A 22,537-nucleotide genomic window follows, 5' to 3' on the forward strand; every position below is an offset into this window, starting at 1 on the left:
GAATGGAGAAGGCCCACCAGACCACCACCTTCTCTATGGCAACCAGGGCAATAAATGCTGGCCCAGCCAACAACACTCTCCCCCGTGAGGAAACAAAACATTTCAGAACTACCTACCATCAGTGATATTTGGAAGGATTTTTCCATCTGTTTATACTGCCCTGACCCTGGCAGTGGGGTTTGCTGGTCCAGAGGCAGGGACATTATCCACTGGCACACAAGATTTGAACCAATGATAAACACATTGAACAATAGACAACTGGGACGTTTTACTGAATTTGGTCATGGGTTGTGTGAGTCACTGGTTGGACCAGCATTTATTGCCCATCACAAATTGCCCAGAGGGTAGTTCAGAGTCAACCACATTGCTGTGGGTCTGGAGTCACATGTAAGGATGTAAGGATGGCAGTTTCCTTCCCTAACGGACATTAGTGAACCAGTTGGGCTTTTCCTGAGAGTCAACAATGGATTCACGGTCACTATGAGACTCTTAATTCCAGATTTTGATTGAATTCAAATTGCACCATCTGCCAAGGTCATTATCTTGGTCTCTGGATCAATAGTCCACTCATTGCCTTCCCAATAAGGACGGCTGACTGAATAAGGATGGCAGATTTAGGTCTGTCAATGGCATTACTACAAAGAACAAAGAACATTTATAGCCCAAGACCAGGCCCTTCGGCCCTCCAAGCCTGAGCCGATCCAAACGTACTGTCTAAACCTGTCATCCAATTCCTAAGCATCTGTATCCCCCTGCTCCCCACCTACTCAAGCATCTGTCCAGATGCATCTTGAATGAATCTACCGTGCCTGCCTCTACCACCTCTGCTGGCAACGCGTTCCAGATGCCCACCACCCTCTGTGTGAAGTACTTGCCGTGTGTATCCCCCCTTAAACTTTCCACCTCTCACCTTCAAAGTGTGACCTCTCATTATTGAATCCTTCGCCCTGGGAAAAAGCTTATCTCAATCTACCCTGTCTGTACCCTTCACGATTTTGTAAATCTCAATCAGGTCCCCCCTCAATCTCCTTTTTTCTAATGAAAACAAACCTAACCTACTCAACCTCTCTTCATAGCTAGCACCTTCCATACTATGCAACATCCTCTTAAATTTTCTCTGCACCCTCTCCAAAGTGTCCACATCCTTTTGGTAATGTGGCGACCAGAACTGTACACAGTATTCTAAATTCGGCCGAACCAATGTCTCGTACAATTTTAACATGACCTGCCAGCTCTAATACTCAATACCCCGTCCAATGAAGGCAGGCATACACCTGTGCAGCAACCTTCAGGGTACAATGGACCTGCACTCCCAGATCTTTCTGCCCAGCAACTTTTCCCAAGGCTCTTCCATTCATTTTGTAATTCACTCTAGAATTAGTCTTCCCGAAATGCATCACCTCACATTTTTCTGGATTGAACCAGATGAGTTTTTAAAACAATTTACAATGGTTACATGGTCATTATTAGGCTAGCTTTTTATTCCGGACTTTTAACTGAATTCAAATCTCACCAGCTGTCACAGAATTGAACCCAGTCAGGGGTTTTGGATTACCAGTCCAGTAACATTACCACTGTGCTCCTGCCTCCTCATTGACTCATGACAATGTCTGTGAATCATTCTGAGTTCTTGCTTTAAATGACAGGAACCAACCGATAAAAGCAGGAATATGTCAGCCAGGAAACACAGAAACTAGGAGCAGGAGTTGGCTATTCAGCCCATCGAGCCAGCTTCACCAACAAGAGGATCATGGCTGACTTTCCATCTCAATGTCATGCACACACATTCTCTCTTTACTCTTTGATGCCTTTCAAATCTAGAAACGCTCAGAGTGCTTTCTGCAGCGAGTTCTGCAGGTTCACTATCCCAGGGTGAAGACATTTTCCCTCATCTGAGTCCTAAATGATCTCCCCTGCATTCTGAGACACTGTGTCCATGTATCGAGACTCCCCAACCGGAAAAAACATCCTCTCTGCGAGTGGTCTGTCCAGCTCTGTTGAATTTTAAATGTTTCAGTCAGATTCCCCCTTTCATCCTTCTAAAATCTATTGAGTACAGGCCCAATCCAACCAACCGCTCCTCATGGTACAGTGCTGCCATCCCTGGTATTAGCCGAGCGAACATTCACTGCACTCCCTCTATGGCAATTATATCTTCTCTCAGGTACAAAATTAAAAATCACAGAACACCAGGTTATAGTCCAACAGGTTTAATTGGAAGCACTAGCTTTCGGAGCATCGCTCCTTCATCAGGTGGTTGTGGAGAACACAATTGTAAGACACAGAATTTATAGCAAAAGTTTACAGTGTGATGTAACTGAAATTATACATTGAAAAAAACCTTGATTGATTGTTGAGTCTTTCATCTGTTCGAATACCATGATAGTTTCACTTCTTTCATGAGTAAATCACAAAACTGTTTTTTTAAAAGTTACATTCTCAGGTTAACTGTAACAATTGGTGTCAGCCAGACAATATGTTGAAGGTGTTAGCCCCCTGTGTTCTCTGTGCCATAATGTTTAGACTGTTTCTAATCTAAAAAGTGAGATAACAGAGATTTACATGAATTCATGCAGTTTTTGAGCAAAGTACAATGTAACTCTGCAAGTACATATTCACCCCACAAACGTATATGTATATGTATAAGACAGAGGATAATGGTAGATGGTTGTTTTTCAGACTGGAGGCCTGTGACCAGTGGAGTGCCACAAGGATCGGTGCTGGGGCCTCTACTTTTTGTCATTTACATAAATGATTTGGATGCGAGCATAAGAGGTACAGTTAGTAAGTTTGCAGATGACACCAAAATTGGAGGTGTACTGGACAACGAAGAGGGTTACCTCAGATTAAAACTGGATTTTAATCAGGTGGGCCAATGGGCTGAGAAGTGGCAGATGGAGTTTAATTCAGATAAATGCGAGGTGCTGCATTTTGGGAAAGCAAATCTTAGCAGGACTTTTACACTTAATGGTAAGGTCCTAGGGAGTGTTACTGAACAAAGAGACCTTGGAGTGCAGGCTCATAGCTCCTTGCAAGTGGAGTCGCAGGTAGATAGGATAGTGAAGAAGGTGTTTGGTATGCTTTCCTTTATTGGTCAGAGCATTGAGTACAGGAGTTGGGAGGTCATGTTGCGGCTGTACAGGACATTGGTTCGGCCACTGTTGGGATATTGCGTGCAATTCTGGTCTCCTTCCTATTAAAGAGATGTTGTGAAACTTGAAAGGATTCAGAAAAGATTTACAAGGATGTTGCCAGGGTTGGAGGATTTGAACTACAGGGAGAGGCTGAACAGATTGGGGCTATTTTCCCTGGAGCATCGGAGGCTGAGGAGTGACCTTATAAAGGTTTACAAGATTATGAGGGGAATGGATAGGATAAATAGGCAAAGTCGTTTCCCTGGGGTCAGGGAGTCCAGAACTAGAGGGCATAGGTTTAGGGTGAGAGGGGAAAGATATAAAAGAGACCTACGGGGCAACTTTTTCACGCAGAAGGTGGTACGTGTATGGAATGAGCTGCCAGAGGATGTGGTGGAGGCTGGGACAATTGCAACATTTATGAGGCATTTGGATGGGTACATGAATAGGAAGGGTTTGGAGGGATATGGGCCGGGTGCTGGTAGGTGGGACTAGATTGGGTTGGAATAGCTGGTCGGCATGGACAGGTTGGACCGAAGGGTCTGTTTCCATGCTATACATCTCTATGACTAAACTGTAAGGGGAAAAGGCAGGAAGGTGGGGTCAGAGTTATCAGATCAGCCATGATCTCATTGAATGGCAAACAGACTGAATGGCTGACGTCTGCTGTTACGTCTGATGGTGTCTTGTTATTAGGACTGACGTCAAACATATGTGACTCCTCAGATGCTGAAACAGTCCATGTTCAAATGCAACAAGACCTGCACTATATCCAGGATTGGACTGACAAGTGGCAAGTAACATCTGTACCACTCAACTGCCAGGCTACGATCATCTCCAATGAGAGATACTGTAATCCCATCACTTGATATTCAACAGTGTTACTATCACTGAATCCCTCACTATCAACATCCTTGGAATTAACATTGATCAGAAACTCAATTCAATTCACCACATAAACACAGTGGGTACAAGAGAAGGTGAGAAGCTCGGAATACTGTGGTGAGTGACTTAGCTCCTGACTCCCCAAAGCCTGTCCCACCATCTACAACGCACAAGTCAGGAGTGTGATGGAATACTCGCCACTTTCCCTGGATGGGTGCAGCTCTAACAGCACTCAAGAAGTTTGGCACCATCCAGGATGAAGCATCTCACTTGAGTGGCACCGCACCTACAAATGTGTACTATCCACAAGATGCACTGCTGAAATTCTCCAAAGATACTCAAACAGTGCCTTCCAAACCCAAAAACAACTTCCATCCAGAAGGACAAGGGCAGCAGATACATGGGAACACCACCCCCTGTAAGTTCTCCTCCAAGCCTCTCACCATCCTGATTTGGAAATATATCCCCGTTCTTTCACTGCTGCTGGGTCAGAATTCTGGAATTCTCTCCCTAAGGGCATTGTGGGTCTAGCCACAGCTCATGGACTGCTGCAGTTCAAGAAGGCAGCTCACCCCCACCTTCTCAAGGGCAATTAGGAATGGGCAATAAAACAGGCTGGCTGAGCCAGTGACATCTCAGTCTCATGAGTGAAGAAAAATAAAATTCACATAAATCTTGTCTGTCCTGGCTTGAATGTGATCCCAGTTTTCCTGTGATGAAGTGGGCAGAGCATATCAGCTGGAACTAGCAGAGGTCTAACAAGGTGTTTTTCACAGTTTCAGTATCATGTTCATCCTGGTCCAGGATCTCTCCTGAGATTGAGAAGGACCCTTCAGCACCTCCAGGTTTGTAGATTGCAGTCAAAGCTCTGTCCCTTTGCCCTTGAGTTGACCCACTGTTCAGCTTTGATGACTTGTGTCAGAGTACAGCTGGTCCTGCCTGCCAAGTGAGTGTGCCAGCAAATGTCACGGGTAACTTACTAATGAATGCTGACATTCTACCACTTCACAAGTAAGGAGGTCAGCCAGGACGATTACACAAACTAACTCTTTCTGGATACGGGTGGAAAATTATTCAAAGGCTTTTCAAGAGGTGTCCCCTCATTAGTTTGTCCGCAGCTTGAATACTGTCGCATTGAACACCCCAGCACCGACTAATCTTACCACACATTCAGATAGTCTTGCAGTGCCCTTTGAATATGTTAAATGTATGGGCTGGGACTTTAGCAATTTGCTCCTGAGACAATCAGAATCATTGTCAAGCTGACATTTAAGGCAAGCTTAGGAGTTCCACAAATGACCTTTACGAACTTAAAGCCCCTCAGTCATCAGCGACAGCAGCTTAACTCTTTCGGTGCTGGATCTACCTTAAATGGCCCGGAGTCAAATGAATAGATTTATGTCAAGGTTTGCCTTGAATGAACAGTTATAGCAAACAGAGCAATCTTCTTCATTGTCGTGTACCTCTACATTTCTTTCCTTTAATAGCTCCATTGTCTGATGATGTATATTTGTCCTCCACCATCCTGTCCTCCTCCTCTCTCTGGGGGAGAAGCAGTTGCTGCTGAATTCTCAGCTGGATTTATGAGGAACCGTCTCAGAATAATGGCCCGAGGTTCCCCCACCCCCTTCCTCTGGTATAAGGGAGGCAATGGTCCAGTGGTATTACCACCAGCTGTAGAGCCAGGTAATGTTCTGGGGACCTGTATTCAAATCCTGCCATGCCAGATGATTGAATACAAATCCAACAAAAAAAATCTGGAATTAGGTGTCAAATGATGACCATGAATCGATTATTGAGGAAAACTCATCTTCGTCATTCATACCCTTTAGGGGAGGAAACTGCTGACCTGCATGTGACTCCAGACCCTCAGTAAGATGTCCTGTGGGCAATAAATGTTGGCCTGCCTAGAAACGCCCACCTCCAACATGTCGGTAAATAAACAAAAAAACTTCACTTTCCCGCTCTCTTCCTCAGTCCCTGGGCAGCTCCTAATCTCAATGCAGAACACACTCAATGTTCCCTGTTTGCAGACGAAGAGGTTTATAAGTGAGAACATTCTTTTCCAGCAAAATGGCAATGTTTTATTTCAAGATTGTCAGCTCATGTTTGATACTCTCCAGCCAGAGCAAAAAGATTCTCCATCTCTACCCAATCCAACATTCTTAGAATTCAATATGGCAGTTCAGCACTCCCTCAGCACTGACCCTCCGACAGTACTCTCTCAGCACTGTCCCACTGACAGTGTGACACTCCCTCAGCACTGACTCTCCGACAGTGCGGCACTCAATCAGCACTGATCCTCCAACAGGGCGGCACTCCCTCAGCACTGACCCTCCAACAGTGTGACACTCCCTCGGTATTGACCCTCCAATAGTGCGGCACTCCCTCAGTACTGACCCTGTGACAGTGCAGCAGTGAAAGTTGGTAGTCTTATGTGATGGAGTGGAGATCTGATGAGACTCCCAAACTCAAGTTAAATTAGTCAGCAGGGACAAACCAGAAAGGAGCTAAGTGGGCCCTGAGCTCAGTGTTTTTCTGTCATACTCACCCTCGCTCCCCGTTTCCCAGGAGGACCCGTTGCACCAGGTGGACCTGGGGGACCCTGTCATGAGAAATAAAGATGAGTAAATCACAGAATTATTACAGTGCTGAGCAGGCCATTCAGCCCATCATGTTTAATGTACAGAACTAAATTAATATTCACCAGAAAGGAATTTTACAGCACGAAAACAAGACATTCACCTCAACTCATTTTATAATTCATTCCTGGGATGTGGCATCACTGGCTGGGCCAGCATTTATTGCTCATCCCTACCTGACCTTTGAGAAGGTGGGGGTGAGCTGCCTTCTTGAACCGTTGCAAGCACACAATGCTGTCAGAGAGGGAATTCCAGGAATTTTACTTAGTGATGCTCAGGGAACAGTGATATATTTCCAAACCAGGATGGTGAGTGGCTGAAAGGGGAACTTGCAGGTGGGTGGTGTTCCTCTGTATCTGGTGCCTTTGCCCTTCTCAATGGAGGTGGCCGTGGGTTTGGAAGGTGCTCTTTGACAGAGCTACTGAGCTGTTCCTTCAGAGTCGCTGGGTCTAAATCCTAGAACTCTCTTCTTAATGGTATTGTGGGTCTACTTACAGCACGTAAATACTGATCCAGCCAGTGACACCCTCATTCTATGAACGAAGAAAAAGGATTCTGTAAAATTGAGGTCTTCCAAAACCCAGCTACACGCATCTTAACTTCCAGTAAATTCGGCTCAACAATGACCCTTTGTGCTTGCTGACTTAACGTTGATTCCCAATCAGGCAGTATCTTGACTTTAAATTTGTTTCAAACCCCTCCATGTCTTGGCACGTCCCGATCGCTGGGATCTCCTCCCTTCCCTAAATCCCTCAAAATATTGGTCACCTCCCTAATTCTGAAATATGGAGTTTGTTTAATATCGATCGCTCCACATTGCCTTTGGTTGCCTGGTCTCCAGGTTATGGAAATTCCATCTTAAACCTGTCAACTGTCCTACCTCACTTTCCATTCTTCCATCAGATCTTAAAACATACGTCTTCAATAAGCCTTCAGTCATCAAGCCCAATATTTCATTACGTGGCTCCGTGTATTTTATAATGCTCCTGCCATGTCCCTTGGATATATAATTCTTAGTTGTTGTCTTCATCTAGAAAGGTCTCTTTGTAATTGAAACCACCTCAATTCTGATGAGTGCTATTGCAGAGCTTTGAAAATGTCTTAAAAGTAAGAAAACAAATGGATTTGTAGTTCTTCAATCAAAATAAATAGAGGCCAATCAGCCCATCAAGTCTGTTCCTGAGTATCTACATTGCCATACTGTAGATGCTGCAAATCTTAAATTAAATGAAAACAGAAAACACTGGAAACATTCAGAAGGTTCAACAGCTTCTGTGAGAGAGAGATCAAAGGCCCGACGCACTGTGGTTATTTTCATTAGACGAGAGAAGTCTAGACTAATTGTGTGGCAAGAGTTAGCTCAAGTGGCAGCTGGAGCATCTCAATTCAGTCAATTAAGTAAATCTGGAATCAAATACTAACCTCAGCAAATGGGGACTGTCAAACTATTGGATTGTGCCTTTAAACAAAAACATCTGGGTCATGAATGTCCTTTAGAAGGGAATATCTGCAGTCCATTCACAGTCTGGCTTACAGGTGACAGTGATGTGGGTGTGTCCTAAATCTGAAATGGCCCAGTCAGTCCCTTGAGTTAAGATGATGGCTGAGGATCACTTCCATGAGGGCAGCCTTTCCAGTGATGGTCATGCTGTATGTAGAAGGAATGAACAGCACTCTGCTCTTCTCTCTCTTTCTCTCTCTCTCTCTCTCTCTCTCTCTCTCTGAGGCTGCAAAGAGTTAGCAGCATCTTCAAGCTCCACCAACACAGTTAAGGAAACAGCAAACACAACCGATCACTGGGAATGTTCAGCATCATTTTCCATTGGGAGATTCTGAAGGGCATGGATAGAGTGAAGCCATACCCCTTAGGTGAAGGGTCAATAACAGGGGGGGCATGAGTGGTCCTTTTGTGACGCAGTGGTATTATCCATGCCTCTGAACCAGGATGCCCAGATTCAAGTCTCACCTGCCCCAGAGGTGCTGGGAATTTCTGGTGCAGACGTTTCGTCCCCTATCTAGGTGACATCCTCAGTGCTTGGGAGCCTCCTGTGAAGCGCTTCTGTGATGTTTCCTCCGGCATTTATAGTGGTTTGAATCTGCCGCTTCTGGTTGTCAGTCCGAGCTGTCTGCTGCAGTGGTCGGTGTATAGGGTCCAGGTCAATGTGCTTATTGATTGAATCTGTCGATGAGTGCCAAGCCTCTAGGAATTCCCTGGTTGTTCTCTGTTTGGCTTGGCCCCATATACCGACAATTGCAGCAGACAGCTGGAACTGACAACCGGAAGCGGCAGATTCAAACCACTACAAATGCCGAAGGAACGATCACAGAAGCTCTTCACAGGAGGCTCCCAAGCACTGAGGATGTCACCGAGACAGGGGATGAAACGTCTGAAACACAAATTCCCAGCTCAGCGAACAGAACCACAACAACGAGCACCCGAGCTACAAATCTTCGCACAAATGTTAGCACCACTGCCTCACAGCGCCAGGGACCTGGGTTCAATTCTAACCTCGAACGACCATCTGTGTGACGTTTGCACGTTCCCCCGTGTCTGCGTGGGTTTTCTCCGGGTGCTCCACCTTCCCCTCCACAGTCCAAAGATGTGTAGGTCAGGTGGGTTACCCATGATAAAATGTCAACCATAACCAGGAAGTGCAGGTGAGGTGGGTTATCCATGGAGACTGCAGGGTTATGGAGATAGGATGTGGGTTTGGGTGAGATGCTTTTTGGCGGGTTAGAGTGGACTCAGTGGGCTGAATGGTCTGCTTCCCTGTAGGGATTCTATGACTCTAAAAAGAGGTAACAAGGGAGTATAATTTTAAGGTAAAAGGCAGGAAGTTTAGAGGGGATTTGAGGAAAATGCTTTTTCGCCAGAATGTAGTGGGTTCTGGAATGCACCATCTGGGAGGGTAGTTCAGGCAGGAAACCTCACAACCTTCAAAAAAAGTACTTGAATAAGCATTTGAACTATCAGAATATTCAAGGCTGTGGGTTTAATGCGGGAAAGTGGGACAAGTGTAGATTTAGCTTTGATGGCACAGATGACCTCTTCTGTACTGTATGAATGATTCAGTAAAACAACTGATCGATGCAGGAAAAATAACAAAGTTTGCAATCATTTAGCAGCTTTAGTGTAGCAAAGTATACAGAGACGTTTATGTAAATGGCTCTGAAAGAGTTAAATGTGACAATCTGTGTTAAGCTCCACCCATTCTTATGATGTCATACAGTCATGGCTGAGGAAATGGACAGATTAACTCCAGATCACAAATGTTTTGTCAATGTCTCCCAATGTCTTAGTAAGAATGTCTAACCTGATAATGTAACATGTACGTAGTCGCTATTAAGCAATAAACTATAGCTTGTTTCAGACAAGAGCATCTTGTTGTTATGAAAGAAGAAAAATTGCAAAAGCTGAGTATTTTGGCAAGAAGAATAAAGGAATACAGTTTTCCAGAAACAGAGAAGCACTGCAGAATGCCAAAGTGCAGAGACTGAGATGTTCAGGTGCTTGGAACAGCAAAGGTTCAGGAAGTAAGGACAGCACATAACTCAAGAAAGCTAATGGAAAAATTCCAATGGGCGAAATTCTGCCCTTTACTGCAAGAACAATTGGACATAAAACTGCAGATGTTATATCCCAGGGCAGTGGTGAGACCACATCGCAGATACTGCATATAGTCTTGAAATCCTTCTTTCAGAAGAATGTAAATGCGATAGGAGATAGTTCAGGGGAGACTGACAGGGCTGATCCTGGGAATGAATGGGTTGGGTTATGGGGAGTGATTGGACACACTGGGCTGGTTCCCACTGGAGTTTAGGAGAGTGAGGGGTGACGCTGATTGAAGTGTATCAGATCCTGAATGGTCGGGACAATGTGGATGTGTGAAAGATGCTTCTTCTTATGGATCAGTGCAGAACTAGGACCCAATTTTAAACATTGGTCTCACTCTTTCGTGACCGAGAAAAGAGAATATGCTGTGTGACTTCGGAACTCTCCAGCTCAGAAGGCAATGGTGGTGGGGTCACTGGATGTTTTCTATGATAGAGGTGGAAAGATTCTTCTTAGGAAGAGGACGAGAGAGCATTGGAGTAAATGGGAATATGGAATGTGAAACATACACAGATCAACCACGATCTTATTGAATGGGAGAGCAAATTGGAGGCGCCAGGTGGTCTACTTCTGAAGGTACTGTCAAAGGGTCAGTGCTGAGGGAGTGCCACATTGTCAGAGAGTCAGAGCTGAGAGAGTACCACACTGTCAGAGGGTCAATGCTGAGGGAATGCTGCACTGTCGGAGGGTCAGTGCTGAGGGAATGTCACACTGTCAGAGGGTCAGTGCTGAGGGAGTGCCGCACTGTCAGAGGGTCAGGACCAAGGGAGTGCTGCACTATTGGAGGGTCAGTGCTGAGGGAGTTGCTGCACTGTTGGAGGGTCAGTGCTGAGGGAGTGCTGCAATGCCAGAGGGTCAGTGCTGAGGGAGTGCGACACTATCAGAGGGTCAGTGCTGAGGGATACAGTACTGTCAGAGGGTCAGTACTGAGCGAGCGCTGCACTATTTGAGGGTAAGTGCTAAGGGAGTGCCGCACTGTCAGAGGGTCAGTACTGATGGAGTACTGCACTGTTGGAAGGTCAGTGCTGAGGGAGTGTCACACTGTCGGACAGTCAGTACTATAGGAGTGCTGCACTGTCGGAGGTTCAATCCTGAGGGAGTGCTGCACTGTCAGAGGGTCAGTCGTGAAGGAGTGCTGCACTGTTGGAAATGTTGTCCTTTCGATATAATGTTAAGCTGAGTCATGACTGCCCTCCCAGTTGATGATAAAATATCTATTTCCACTGTCAAAGTAGGGAATTGCCTCTGTGTGTCTATCCCTTAAGCAGCATCACATCAATTGTGTAGCTGGATGTTATCACAATGTTATTTGTGCGAGCTTATTGCTTGCAAATTTGTCCCGTATTTCCTTTATTCCAACTATAATTGCTTTTCAAAATGACTATTTTGGAGGATGAGCATTTTTGGATCCCCTGAGGTTAAGGAAGGTACTCTCTAAATGTCAGTACATTACTCCAGTCTCTGAAACCAGCAGCTACTGTGTAACCTGCTGAACCTCAGGCATGACACGTTTGGCCCCCATTGTCTAGTACATTGTAAAACGATAACTTGTAACGCACTGTTGAATATTCCATCAAATGAGTGATCACTGTTCTTTATTGGCTTCTGGAAGCAATAAAAATGAATCATTGAAATTATATGTTGCCATTTTCAACAGAATAAACATCCAGCAAGCAAAATCTAGCAAAGTACAGAACAGGCAGGGGCCATCTGAAATGTGAGTCTCTATTTCAGTGGTCTGGCTAGGATTGGAAACTTTTTCTCAATGTCCACTTTGCCATTTGAAACGCCTCAATTGATGGTCAGTGATTAACATTCTGTCTTAAAGAAACCTGAGCCCCTGCCAGTTCAGCCTTTCCAGATTGATATCATAATTTTGGCTACTATCCTTCAATATTAACTTACACTGATCTAGGTTAAACCACACTGATTTATATCAAGCCACTGAACAATATATACCACACTGATCTATATCTATCACCTGAAAGCAGCTGATAGAAATACACACCAAATTGTATGAATCTACATTGACTAGATTCCCTACAGTATGGAAACAGGCCCTTCGGCCCAACAAGTCCACACCAACCCTCAGAAGAGTAAACCACCCAGACTTAATCCCCTACCCTATATTTATCCATGACTAATGCACCTCACACTATGGGCAATTTAGCGTGGCCAATTCACCTAACCTGCACATCTTTGGATTGTGGGAGGAAACCCGCACAGACACAGGGACAATGTGCAAACTCCACACAGACAGTTACCTGAGGTAGGAATGGAATCTGGGTCCCTGGTGCTATGAGGCAGTAGTGCTAACCACTCAGCCACTGTGCTACCCCTGCTGCTGATCTACAATTAATCCAGACCAATCTATATCAGTCTACAATGATCTGTATCAATCTATAGCGGTATATACAGTATATCAATCTACAATAATATATATGTAGAAATGTATAGTTATATAAACATATATCAATCTACAATGATATATATTTCAATCCTATTGCTTTGATTTCTGGTATCAGACAGGAAGGTAACACTGTCATTCAGGCAGATGCAGGGACCCTGCTGTGAATAAGCGCTCAGCCTGGACTGGTAAACTAAAACGTAGGCAGGTAAAAACAATGACTGCAGATGCTGGAAACCAGATTCTGGTGCTGGAAGAGCACAGCAGTTCAGGCAGCATCCGAGAAGCAGGAAAATCGACATTTCAGGCAAAAGCCCTTCATTAGGAATGAAGGCAGAGAGCCTGAAGGGTGGAGAGATAAGTGAGAGGAGGGTGGGGATGGGGAGAAAGTAGCATAGAGTACAATGGGTGAGTGGGGGAGGGGATGAAGGTGATAGGTCGGGGGCAGGGGGAGGGTGGAGTGGATAGGTGGAAAAGAAGATAGTCAGGTAGGACAAGTCATGGGGACAGTTACTGAGCTGGAAGTTTGGAACTGGGGTGAGGTGGGGGAAGGGGAAATGAGGAAACTGTTGAAGTCCACATTGATGCCCTGGGGTTGAAGTATTCCGAGGCGGGAGATGAGGCGTTCTTCCTCCAGGCGTCTGGTGGTGAGGGAGCGGCGGTGAAAGAGGCCTAGGACCTCCATGTCCTCTGCAGAGTTGGGGGGGGGGGGGGTTGAAATGTTGGGCCACAGGGCAGTGTGGTTGATTGGTGCGGGTGTCCCGGAGATGTTCCCTAAAGCGCTCTGCTAGGAGGCATCCAGTCTCCCCAATGTTGAGGAGACCGCATCGGGAGCAACGGATACAATAAATGATATTAGTGGATGTGCAGGTAAAACTTTGATGGATGTGGAAGGTTCCTTTAGGGCCTTGGATAGAGGTGAGGGAGGAGGTGTGGGCGCAGGTTTTGCAGATCCTGGGGTGGCAGGGGAAGGTGCCAGAATGGGAGGGTGGGTTGTATGGGGGGCGTGGACCTGACCAGGTAGTCACGGAGGGAACGGTCTTTGTGGAAGGCGGAAAGGGGTGGGGAGGAAAATATATCCCTGGTGGTGGGGTCTTTTTGGAGGTGGCGGAAATGTCGGCGGATGATTTGATTTATGCGAAGGTTGGTAGGGTGGAAGGTGAGCACCAGGGGCGTTCTGTCCTTGTTACGGTTGGAGGGGTGGGGTCTGAGGGCGGAGGTGCGGGATGTGAACAAGATGCGTTGGAGGGCATCTTTAACCACGTGGGAAGAGAAATTGCAGTCTCTAAAGAAGGAGGCCATCTGGTGTGTCGAACTAGTTCTCCTGGGAGCAGATACGGCGGAGGCGGAGGAATTGGGAATACGGGATGGCATTTTTGCAAGAGGTAGGGTGGGAAGAGGTGTAATCCAGGTAGCTGTGGGAGTCGGTGGGTTTGTAAAAAATGTCAGTGTCAAGTCGGTCGTCATTAATGGAGATGGAGAGGTCCAGGAAGGGGAGGGAGGTGTCAGAGTTGGTCCAGGTAAATTTAAGGTCAGGGTGGAATGTGTTGGTGAAGTTGATGAATTGCTCAACCTCCTCGCGGGAGCATGAGGTGTCGCCAATGCAGTCATCAATGTAGCGGAGGAAGAGGTGGGGAGTGGTGCCAGTGTAATTATGGAAGATCAACTGTTCTATGTAGCCAACAAAGCGACAGGCATAGCTGGGGCCCATACGTGTGCCCATGGCTACCCCTTTGGTCTGGAGGTAGCTGGGTCAGGAAATGACAGACTCATTAGAGCAGCATTAAACAACACAATTACCTTGATGCCATTTCGGCCACAAACACTCATTCTAGGAGAAACCAACTGCAATGCAGGTAGTTTCCTTTTACACAGACTGGTAAAGCAAATATACACCTCCAGAAATGTGCAAGTGTGATCGCATGTGGAAAACGATGATACCCAGTTTAGATCACAAGAGGGCTCTGATGTACTCTCCGAAGTTAAGCTAGTGCATAGTTAAATATTGGGAAATAGAATAGTTACACAGTTTGGCAAAGTGACCAGCACAAGCTGAGAGAAAACCCAAGGGAGTCCTTAAACTTTTAACAGTCAATAATGAGAAAAGTGACTTGAAAGGTGAAAGACAGGCAAATCAAATTGTACATAATTCAGACAGTCATGAAGCGACTTTGTGATTTCTCCATCTGCACCACCTCAGAATGGTTTATTTAAGGCAAATAAAGACAAGGAAGAGGCTTGATTTTCTTACTATTGACAACAAATGGAAATTCAATCCAGATATTATAGAGAAAAAAAATCTTAGTTTGGGAGCAAAGAATAGTTTATGCTCTAAGATGAAAACTGATTCCACGAAATGTTTAAAAGTTTCCTGAAAGTACTCTCGCATATCAAAGTGTAACTTCCAGAAAATTCTGTGGTCAGTAATTGCAGACTAATCACTGGAAAGTTAGTCAGCAACCACATTGAGGGGATGGGTAAAAACAGAAAAGTTTCTAACATGATATAGTGTTTCAGTTATTTGAGTAACTGAAAGAGAGTTCATTTGGTCAAATGTCCTTTTCACTCCAGATACTTTTAGTCAGCCTGTTCAAAGATGCACACCCTCTGGAACAGGTGGGACTTGAACCCAGAGTAGATTGTTATCGATCACAGTAGATTGATATAGATCAGTGTTGAGAGTGTGGTGCTGGAAAAGAACAGCAGGTCAGGCAGCATCCGAGGAGAAGGAGAATTGACATTTCAGGCAAAAGCCCTTCATCTGGAATGAGGCTTGCGGATCTGGGAGATAAATGGCAGGGGTGGGGGGGAGGAGATAGGTGGGAAGGAAGATGGGTCAAGAGGGCGGTGCTTAGTTGGAGGCTTAGGACTGGGATAAAGTGGGAGGGAGGGGAAATGAGGAAACTGGAGAAATCCACATTGATCCCTTTTGGTTGCAGGATCCCATGTGGAAGATGAGGTGTTCTTCCTCCAAGCGTTGAGTGGTTAGGGTTTGGCGATAGAGGAGGCCCAGGTCCTGTGTGTTCTTGGTGGCATGGGAGGGGGAGTTGGGACACCTTGGACCATCTCTGGGACACCCACTCCAACCAACTTCACCACCCTGTGGCTGAACATTCTAACTCCTCCTTCCACTTCACCAAGGACATACAGGTCCTGGGCCTCCTCCAGCGCCAAACCCTTACCACTCGACACCAGGAGGAAGAACACCTCATCTTCTACTTAGGGTCCTGCAACCACACGGGATCAATCTGGATTTCTCCAGTTTCCTCATTTCCCCTCACCCCCCACATTATCCCAGCACAAAGCCTCCAACTCAGCACTGCCCTCTTGACCTGTCCATCTTCCTTCCCACCTATCCGCTCCAAACTATCACCTCCCCAACCCCCCCCACCTTCATCTACCTATCACATTCCCAGCTACCTTCCCCTCAGCCCCACCCCCATCCCAGTTATCTCTTAGCCCCTGGCCCACAAGCCTCATTCCTGATGAAGGGCTTATGCCCGAAGCGTCAATTCTCCTGCTCCTCGAATGCTTCCTGACTTCCTGTGCTTTTCCAGCACCACATTCTCAACTCTCATCTCCAGCATCTGCAGTCCTCACTTCCTCCCATGGATCAAAGTCGGTTGATACAGATTAATGTGAATTGACATCGAGCAGTGTAAATTCATAGGGCTCAGTGTAGACTGAAAGATAGCCATGTACTTTGATATAGATCATTATAGACTGATATAGAAACAGATTTGTGTCGATTGAATTAGATGAGTGTAGATTAAAGTAGACAAGTGTAGATTGATATAGATGACTATAGCTGGATATAGAACAGTGCAGATTGATGTGGATCAGTGTAGTTTGCTATAAATCACTGTATAAGACACAGATCACTTTAGATTGCTGCAGATCAATATTCTTGATATTCTTGTAGATTTCTATAGATCAGTATAGATTGATAGAGATCAATGTGGATTTACACAGCTCACTGATAGAGATTAAATTTTATTGAACTGATAAAGATCAATCTAAATTGATCGATCACTGCAGATCAAGATAAGTAACCATCGATGGATACAAATCAGTGAGATTGATATAGATTAGATTACTTACAGCATGGAAACAGGCCCTTCAGCCCAACAAGTCCACACTGACTCTCCAAGGAGCAACCCATCCAGACCCATTCCCCTACACCTAACATGATGGGCAATTTAGCATGGCCAATTCAGCTACCCTGCACATCTTTTGGACTGTGGGAGGAAGCCAAAGCACCCAGAGGAAACCCATGCAGACACGGGGAGAATGCACAAACTCCACACAGACAGTTCCCAAGACAGGAATTGAACCCAGGTCTCTAGCGCTGTGAGGCAGCAGTGCCACTGTGCCACTGTGCCACCCACAGATTAGTAAGGATTGGTGTAGATCAGCATTGATTGAATCAGATCATTTCAAATTGATATAGATCACGGTAGATAGAAATAGATCAATCTAGATTGATACAGAGCAGTGTAGATTGATATCAATCACTGTAGAATTATATTGTTCAGTGTAGATTGACATAGGGCAGTGCAGGTTGATACAGATAAATGCAGTTTGATTCAGATTTTTGTAGAAGATTAAGATCACTGTTGAGTGATAGAGATCACAGTAGATTGATTCAGATCCATATAGATTGATGTCAATCACAGTCTATTGATACAGATCAATATACATTGACATAGATCACTGTAGATTAATATAGATCACTGTATATTAAAGTTGATAAGTGAATATTTATATGGTACAGTGATCTATATCAATATGTATGGATTTACATCAATCTATACCAAATCTACATATATCTGCACTGACCAATATCAATTTATATCAATAAACACTGATCAAGATCAATACACATTGGTCTGTATAAAGCTATAATGATCTGAAACTATCTACATCAATTTGATTCAATCTACTGCGATCTGTGTCAATATATAGTGATTTATAACAATCTCCACTGATCTGTATCAATATTCATTGATCTATATGAATCTACAGTGATCTACATCAGTGATCAGTAAAGATTAATGTAGATTAATGCAGCTTAAAAAAGATTATTGCACATTTATATAAATTGGTATAGATATTGAATGAGCAGAGATTGAAATAGATCTGTAAATTGATATACATCACAGTAGATTGATGTAGATCAGTGCAGATTTACATTAATTTATAAATATTGGTATAGATCAATCCAGACTGATTCCAAACAGTGTAAATTGACATAGATCAGTGTTGATTAAAATAGCTCAGTGCAGATTTATACAGATCTGTATATTTTTTAACATAGAACATTACAGTGCAATACAGGCCCTTCAGGCCTCGATGTTGCACCGACCTGTAGAACCAATCTGAAGCCCATCTATCCTACACTATTCCATTTCCATCCATATGTTTATCCAATGACCATTTAAATGCCCTTAAAGTTGGAGAGTCTACTACTGTTGCAGGCAGTGCATTCCATGCCTCTTCTGCTGAGTAAAGAAACTACCTCTGACATCTGTCCTATATCTATCACCCCTCAATTTAAAGCTATCCATCACCATCCGAGGAAAAGGTTCTCACTGTCCACCCTCTGATTATCTTCTATGTCTCAGTTAAGTCATTTCTCTCTAACGGAAACAGCCTCAAGTCCCTCAGCCTTTCCTCAGAAGACCTTCCCTCCATACCAGGCAACATCCTGGTAAATCTTCTCTGAACCCTCTCCAATGCGTCCACATCCTTCCTATAATGCGGTAAGCAGAACTGCATGCAATACTCCAAGTGCAGCCACACCAGAGTTTTGTATAGCCGCAGCATAACCTCATGGTTCCAGAACTTAATTCTTCTCCCAATAAAAGCTAACACACCATATGCCTTCTTAACAACCTTATCAACCTGGGTGAAGAAGGGCTTATGCCCGAAACGTCGATTCTCATGTTCCTTTGACGCTGCCTGACCTGCTGCGCTTTTCCAGCAACACATTTTTAAGCTATCAACCTGGGTGACAATTTTCAGGGATCTATGTACATGGACACCGAGATCTCTCTGCTCATCCACACTACCAAGAATCTTACCATTGGCCCAGTAGTCTGCATTCCTGTTGCTCCTTCCAAAGTGAATCGGCGGGATGTTACTCATGCCCCCCTTTACAGAGGTGGAACGAGTGGAGAGTTTCAGGCCCCTTGGATAGTCATCCACAACAAGCTTTCTTAGACTATTCATGTGGACACAATGGTTACAAAGGCCCAGCAACGTCTCTTATTCCTCAGGCAGCTGAGGAAATTTGGCATGTACTCAGCCGCCAGCATGTCCATCCCATCCTGACAATGTTTTTCTACAATCTCTGCCATCAGGGAGAAGGTATAGAAGCTTGAATACACACACCAGCCGGTTTCCTAACAGTTTCTACTGTACTGTTGTTAGAATACTGAATGGACTCACAAACTATTAACATTCGTCTGTACCTGTGGTTTTGTTTTTGCCGCTGTTTACCTATTATTTACTATCTATGCAACTTAACTCTGTGATCTGCCTGTATTTCTCACACGACAAAGCTTTTCACTGTGCCTCAGTACACATGACAATAAATTCAATTCAATTCAATTCAATATGTCTGCCATTCAATTCAGCTCACACTTCTCCGCGTTAAATTCCATTTGCCACCTCTCAACCCAGCCCTGCAGCTTATCTGTGTCCCTCTATAACCTGCAACATCCTTCAGCACTATCCACAACCTACCAACCCTACCAGATTTCTGAACTCATCCTTCTACACCCTCATCTAGATCATTTATAAAAATGACAAACAGCAGTGGCCCCAAAACAGATCTTTGCCATACACGACCACTAAATGTACTCCAGAATGAACATTTCCCATCAACCACCACCCTCTGTCTTCTTTCAGCTAGTCAACTTCTGATCCAAACTGCTAAATTGCCCTCAATCCCATTCTTCCAAATTTTATGCAATAGCCTACCATGGGGAACCTTATCAAACACCTTACTGAAATCCATCTGCACCACTTCAACCGCTTTACCCTCATCCATCTGGTTGGTCACCTTCTCAAAGAACTCAATAAGGTTTGTGAGGCATGACCTACCCTTTGCAAAACCATGCTGACTATCCCTAATCAACTTATTCCTCTCTAGACGATTATAAATCCTATCTCTTATAACCCTTTCCAACACTTTACCCATAACCGAAGTAAGGCTCACTGGTCTATAATTACCAGGGTTGTCTCTCCTCCCCTTGAACAAGGGGACAACATTTGCTATCCTCCAGTCTTCTGACACCACTTCTGTAGACAATGACGACATAAAGATCAAAGCCAAAGGCTCTGCAATCTCCTTCTTAGTTTCCCATAGAATCCCAGGATAAATCCCATCCGGCCCAGCAGACTTATCTATTTTCACACTTTCCAGAATTGCTAACACTCCCTCCTTGTGAACCTCAATCCTGTCTAGTCTAGTAGCCTGTATCTCAGTAACCTCCTCAACAACATTGTCTTTTTCCAGTGTGAATACTGGTGAAAAATATTCATTTAGCGCTTCCCCTATCTCCACAGCCTCCACGCACAACTTCCCACTACTATCGTTGATTGGCCCTAGTCTTTCTCTAGTCATTCTTTTACACCAATAGAAAGCTTTAGGGTTTTCCTTGATCCAATCTGCCAATGACTTCTCATGTCCCCTCCTGGCTCTTCTAAGCTCTCTCTTCAGGTCTTTCCTGGCTAATATGTAACTCTCAAAGTTTGATGTAGATCAGTGTAGATTGATATAGATTGCTGTAGATTGATATAGGTCAATAAATAATTGATATAAATCACAGTAGATGAAAATAGATCAATACTGATTTATTTGATATGTATAGATTGATATAGGTCAGTGCAGATTGATATAGATCAGTGTAGATTGATCCAAACCACTGTAGATGGATATAGTTCAGTGCTGATGATTAGAAATTGGTAAAGATTCATGTAAGGTCATTTAGATTGATACAGATCAGTGTAGACTGAGTATTTCTAGTATTGAAATCCTCACCCTGGGGAAAAGACCTTGACTTTTCACCCCATCCATGCTCCTCATGATTTTATAGGCCTCTGTAAGGATAACTGTAAGCTCCAAAATGATATAAGTGGAGTGGGCAGGAAATTGGCAAATGGAGTTCAACTCTGATAAGTGTGAGGTAATGTATTTAGGGAGGTCAAACAGTAAAAGGGACACACAATAAATGGGAACATGCTAAGAGGGGTATATAACAGAGTACTTGGCATACAAGTGTACAGGTCCCTCAAGTGGCAATATTGGGAGACAAAGTGGGAAAGAAAAATACACTATGGTCCTTCATTGACAGAGGCATAGATACAAAAGTAGAGATTTAATGATGAAACTCTATACGACTCTGGTGAGGCCACAGCTGGAGTACTGTGTACAATTGTGGTCACCACATTACAGGAAGGACGGAATTGTGCTGGAGAGAGAGCAGAGAAGATTTGCTAAAATGTTGCACTGATCAGTAAGTCACCTGTGTAGCCCCAATTAGAAATTTACACTTAAAGCCTGTTATGGTCATGGGTCTGTTTTATCTAATCAACCTATTCAGAGATGCTAACGCATATTTTTTTTAGATTACTTACAGTGTGGAAACAGGCCCTTCGGCCCAACAAGTCCACACCGACCCGCCGATGCTCAACCCACCCATACCCCTACATCTACCCCTTACCTACACTACGGGCAATTTAGCATGGCCAATTCACCTGACCTGCACATCTTTGGACTGTGGGAGGAAACCGGAGCACCTGGAGGAAACCCACGCAGACACTGGGAGAACGTGCAAACTCCACACAGTCAGTCGCCTGAGGCGGGAATTGAACCCGGGTCTCTGGCGCTGTGAGGCAGCAGTGCTAACCACTGTGCTACCGTGCCGCCCACTATTTCTGGGACTTGAATCTGGGCCTCCTGGTCTCGAGGAACAGACACTCAATGTGTCTGTTTTTTAAAAAATAATCAGAAGAGTTACCACACACAGCTGAATGACTTTCCCATCACCAAATCACTGTGACTTTTTTGATTATTAAGTATTAAACCACCATCACCTGTGCAGCCAAATAGAAGTTTTCATGCAAAGCCCATATGGGACAATGTGAACCTTCAGAAATGAGGAGGGGGAGGAATGAGTATGGAGAGTGAGAAGGGATGAAATCAATGGAGTTGGACGGGGAAATAAATCACCAAAACCCATGGTGTCCACCCCTCTCTGAAGGCATCGATAGCATTGATGTACACTGCACGCTTCCTCACCAATGTCACCCAGATAGGGAGACAACCGTGGAAGAGGGGCAGAAATGGGTCTGTTTCATGATATTTTCAAATAAACCTGTTCAGAGATGTTACTACATACCCTTGAAGCAGGTGAGATTGGGCTCAGGTGATGAGCCAGAAGGGGAGGCCATTGCTTGATTTACTCATACAGATTGAGCTTCATGAGGAGATCAGTTGGAATTCCCCATAGGCCTTGTCAGTATTGATCAGTGCAGAGTCGTATGTAGATCAGCATGGATTGATATAGATCTCGTTGGTTCAATTTAGATGAATGTAGATTAAAACAGAGAAACATAAATTGATATAGATCGATGGAGGTTGGAATCGGTCAGTATAGATTGATAGAGGTCAGTCTAAATTGTTATAGTTTATTGCAGATTGAGTCAGTTGGTATAGAATTTGTGGGCGGCACGGTGGCACAGTGGTTAGCACTGCTGCCTCACAGTGTCAGAGACCCGGGTTCAGTTCCCGCCTCAGGCGACTGACTGTGTGGAGTTTGCACATTCTCCCCGTGTCTGCGTGGGTTTC

The 22,537-nt window shown here is 44.6% G+C and overlaps 1 protein-coding gene across 3 annotated transcripts in view; it reads right to left on the bottom strand.

Annotated features, from left to right (window-relative positions):
• LOC140480147 (uncharacterized) overlaps window positions 1-22,537 on the bottom strand; it is a 454,819-nt gene that overhangs the window by 293,972 nt on the left and 138,310 nt on the right. For all 3 annotated transcript variants that reach the window (XM_072574857.1, XM_072574858.1, XM_072574856.1), the window contains exon 4: window positions 6,571-6,624. In XM_072574857.1, the coding sequence (XP_072430958.1) occupies window positions 6,571-6,624 (54 nt within the window). The remainder of the gene's footprint in view (window positions 1-6,570; window positions 6,625-22,537) is intronic.

The sequence above is a fragment of the Chiloscyllium punctatum genome, chromosome 7, assembly GCF_047496795.1.
Source record: "Chiloscyllium punctatum isolate Juve2018m chromosome 7, sChiPun1.3, whole genome shotgun sequence".
Classification (NCBI taxonomy): Eukaryota; Metazoa; Chordata; class Chondrichthyes; order Orectolobiformes; family Hemiscylliidae; genus Chiloscyllium; species Chiloscyllium punctatum.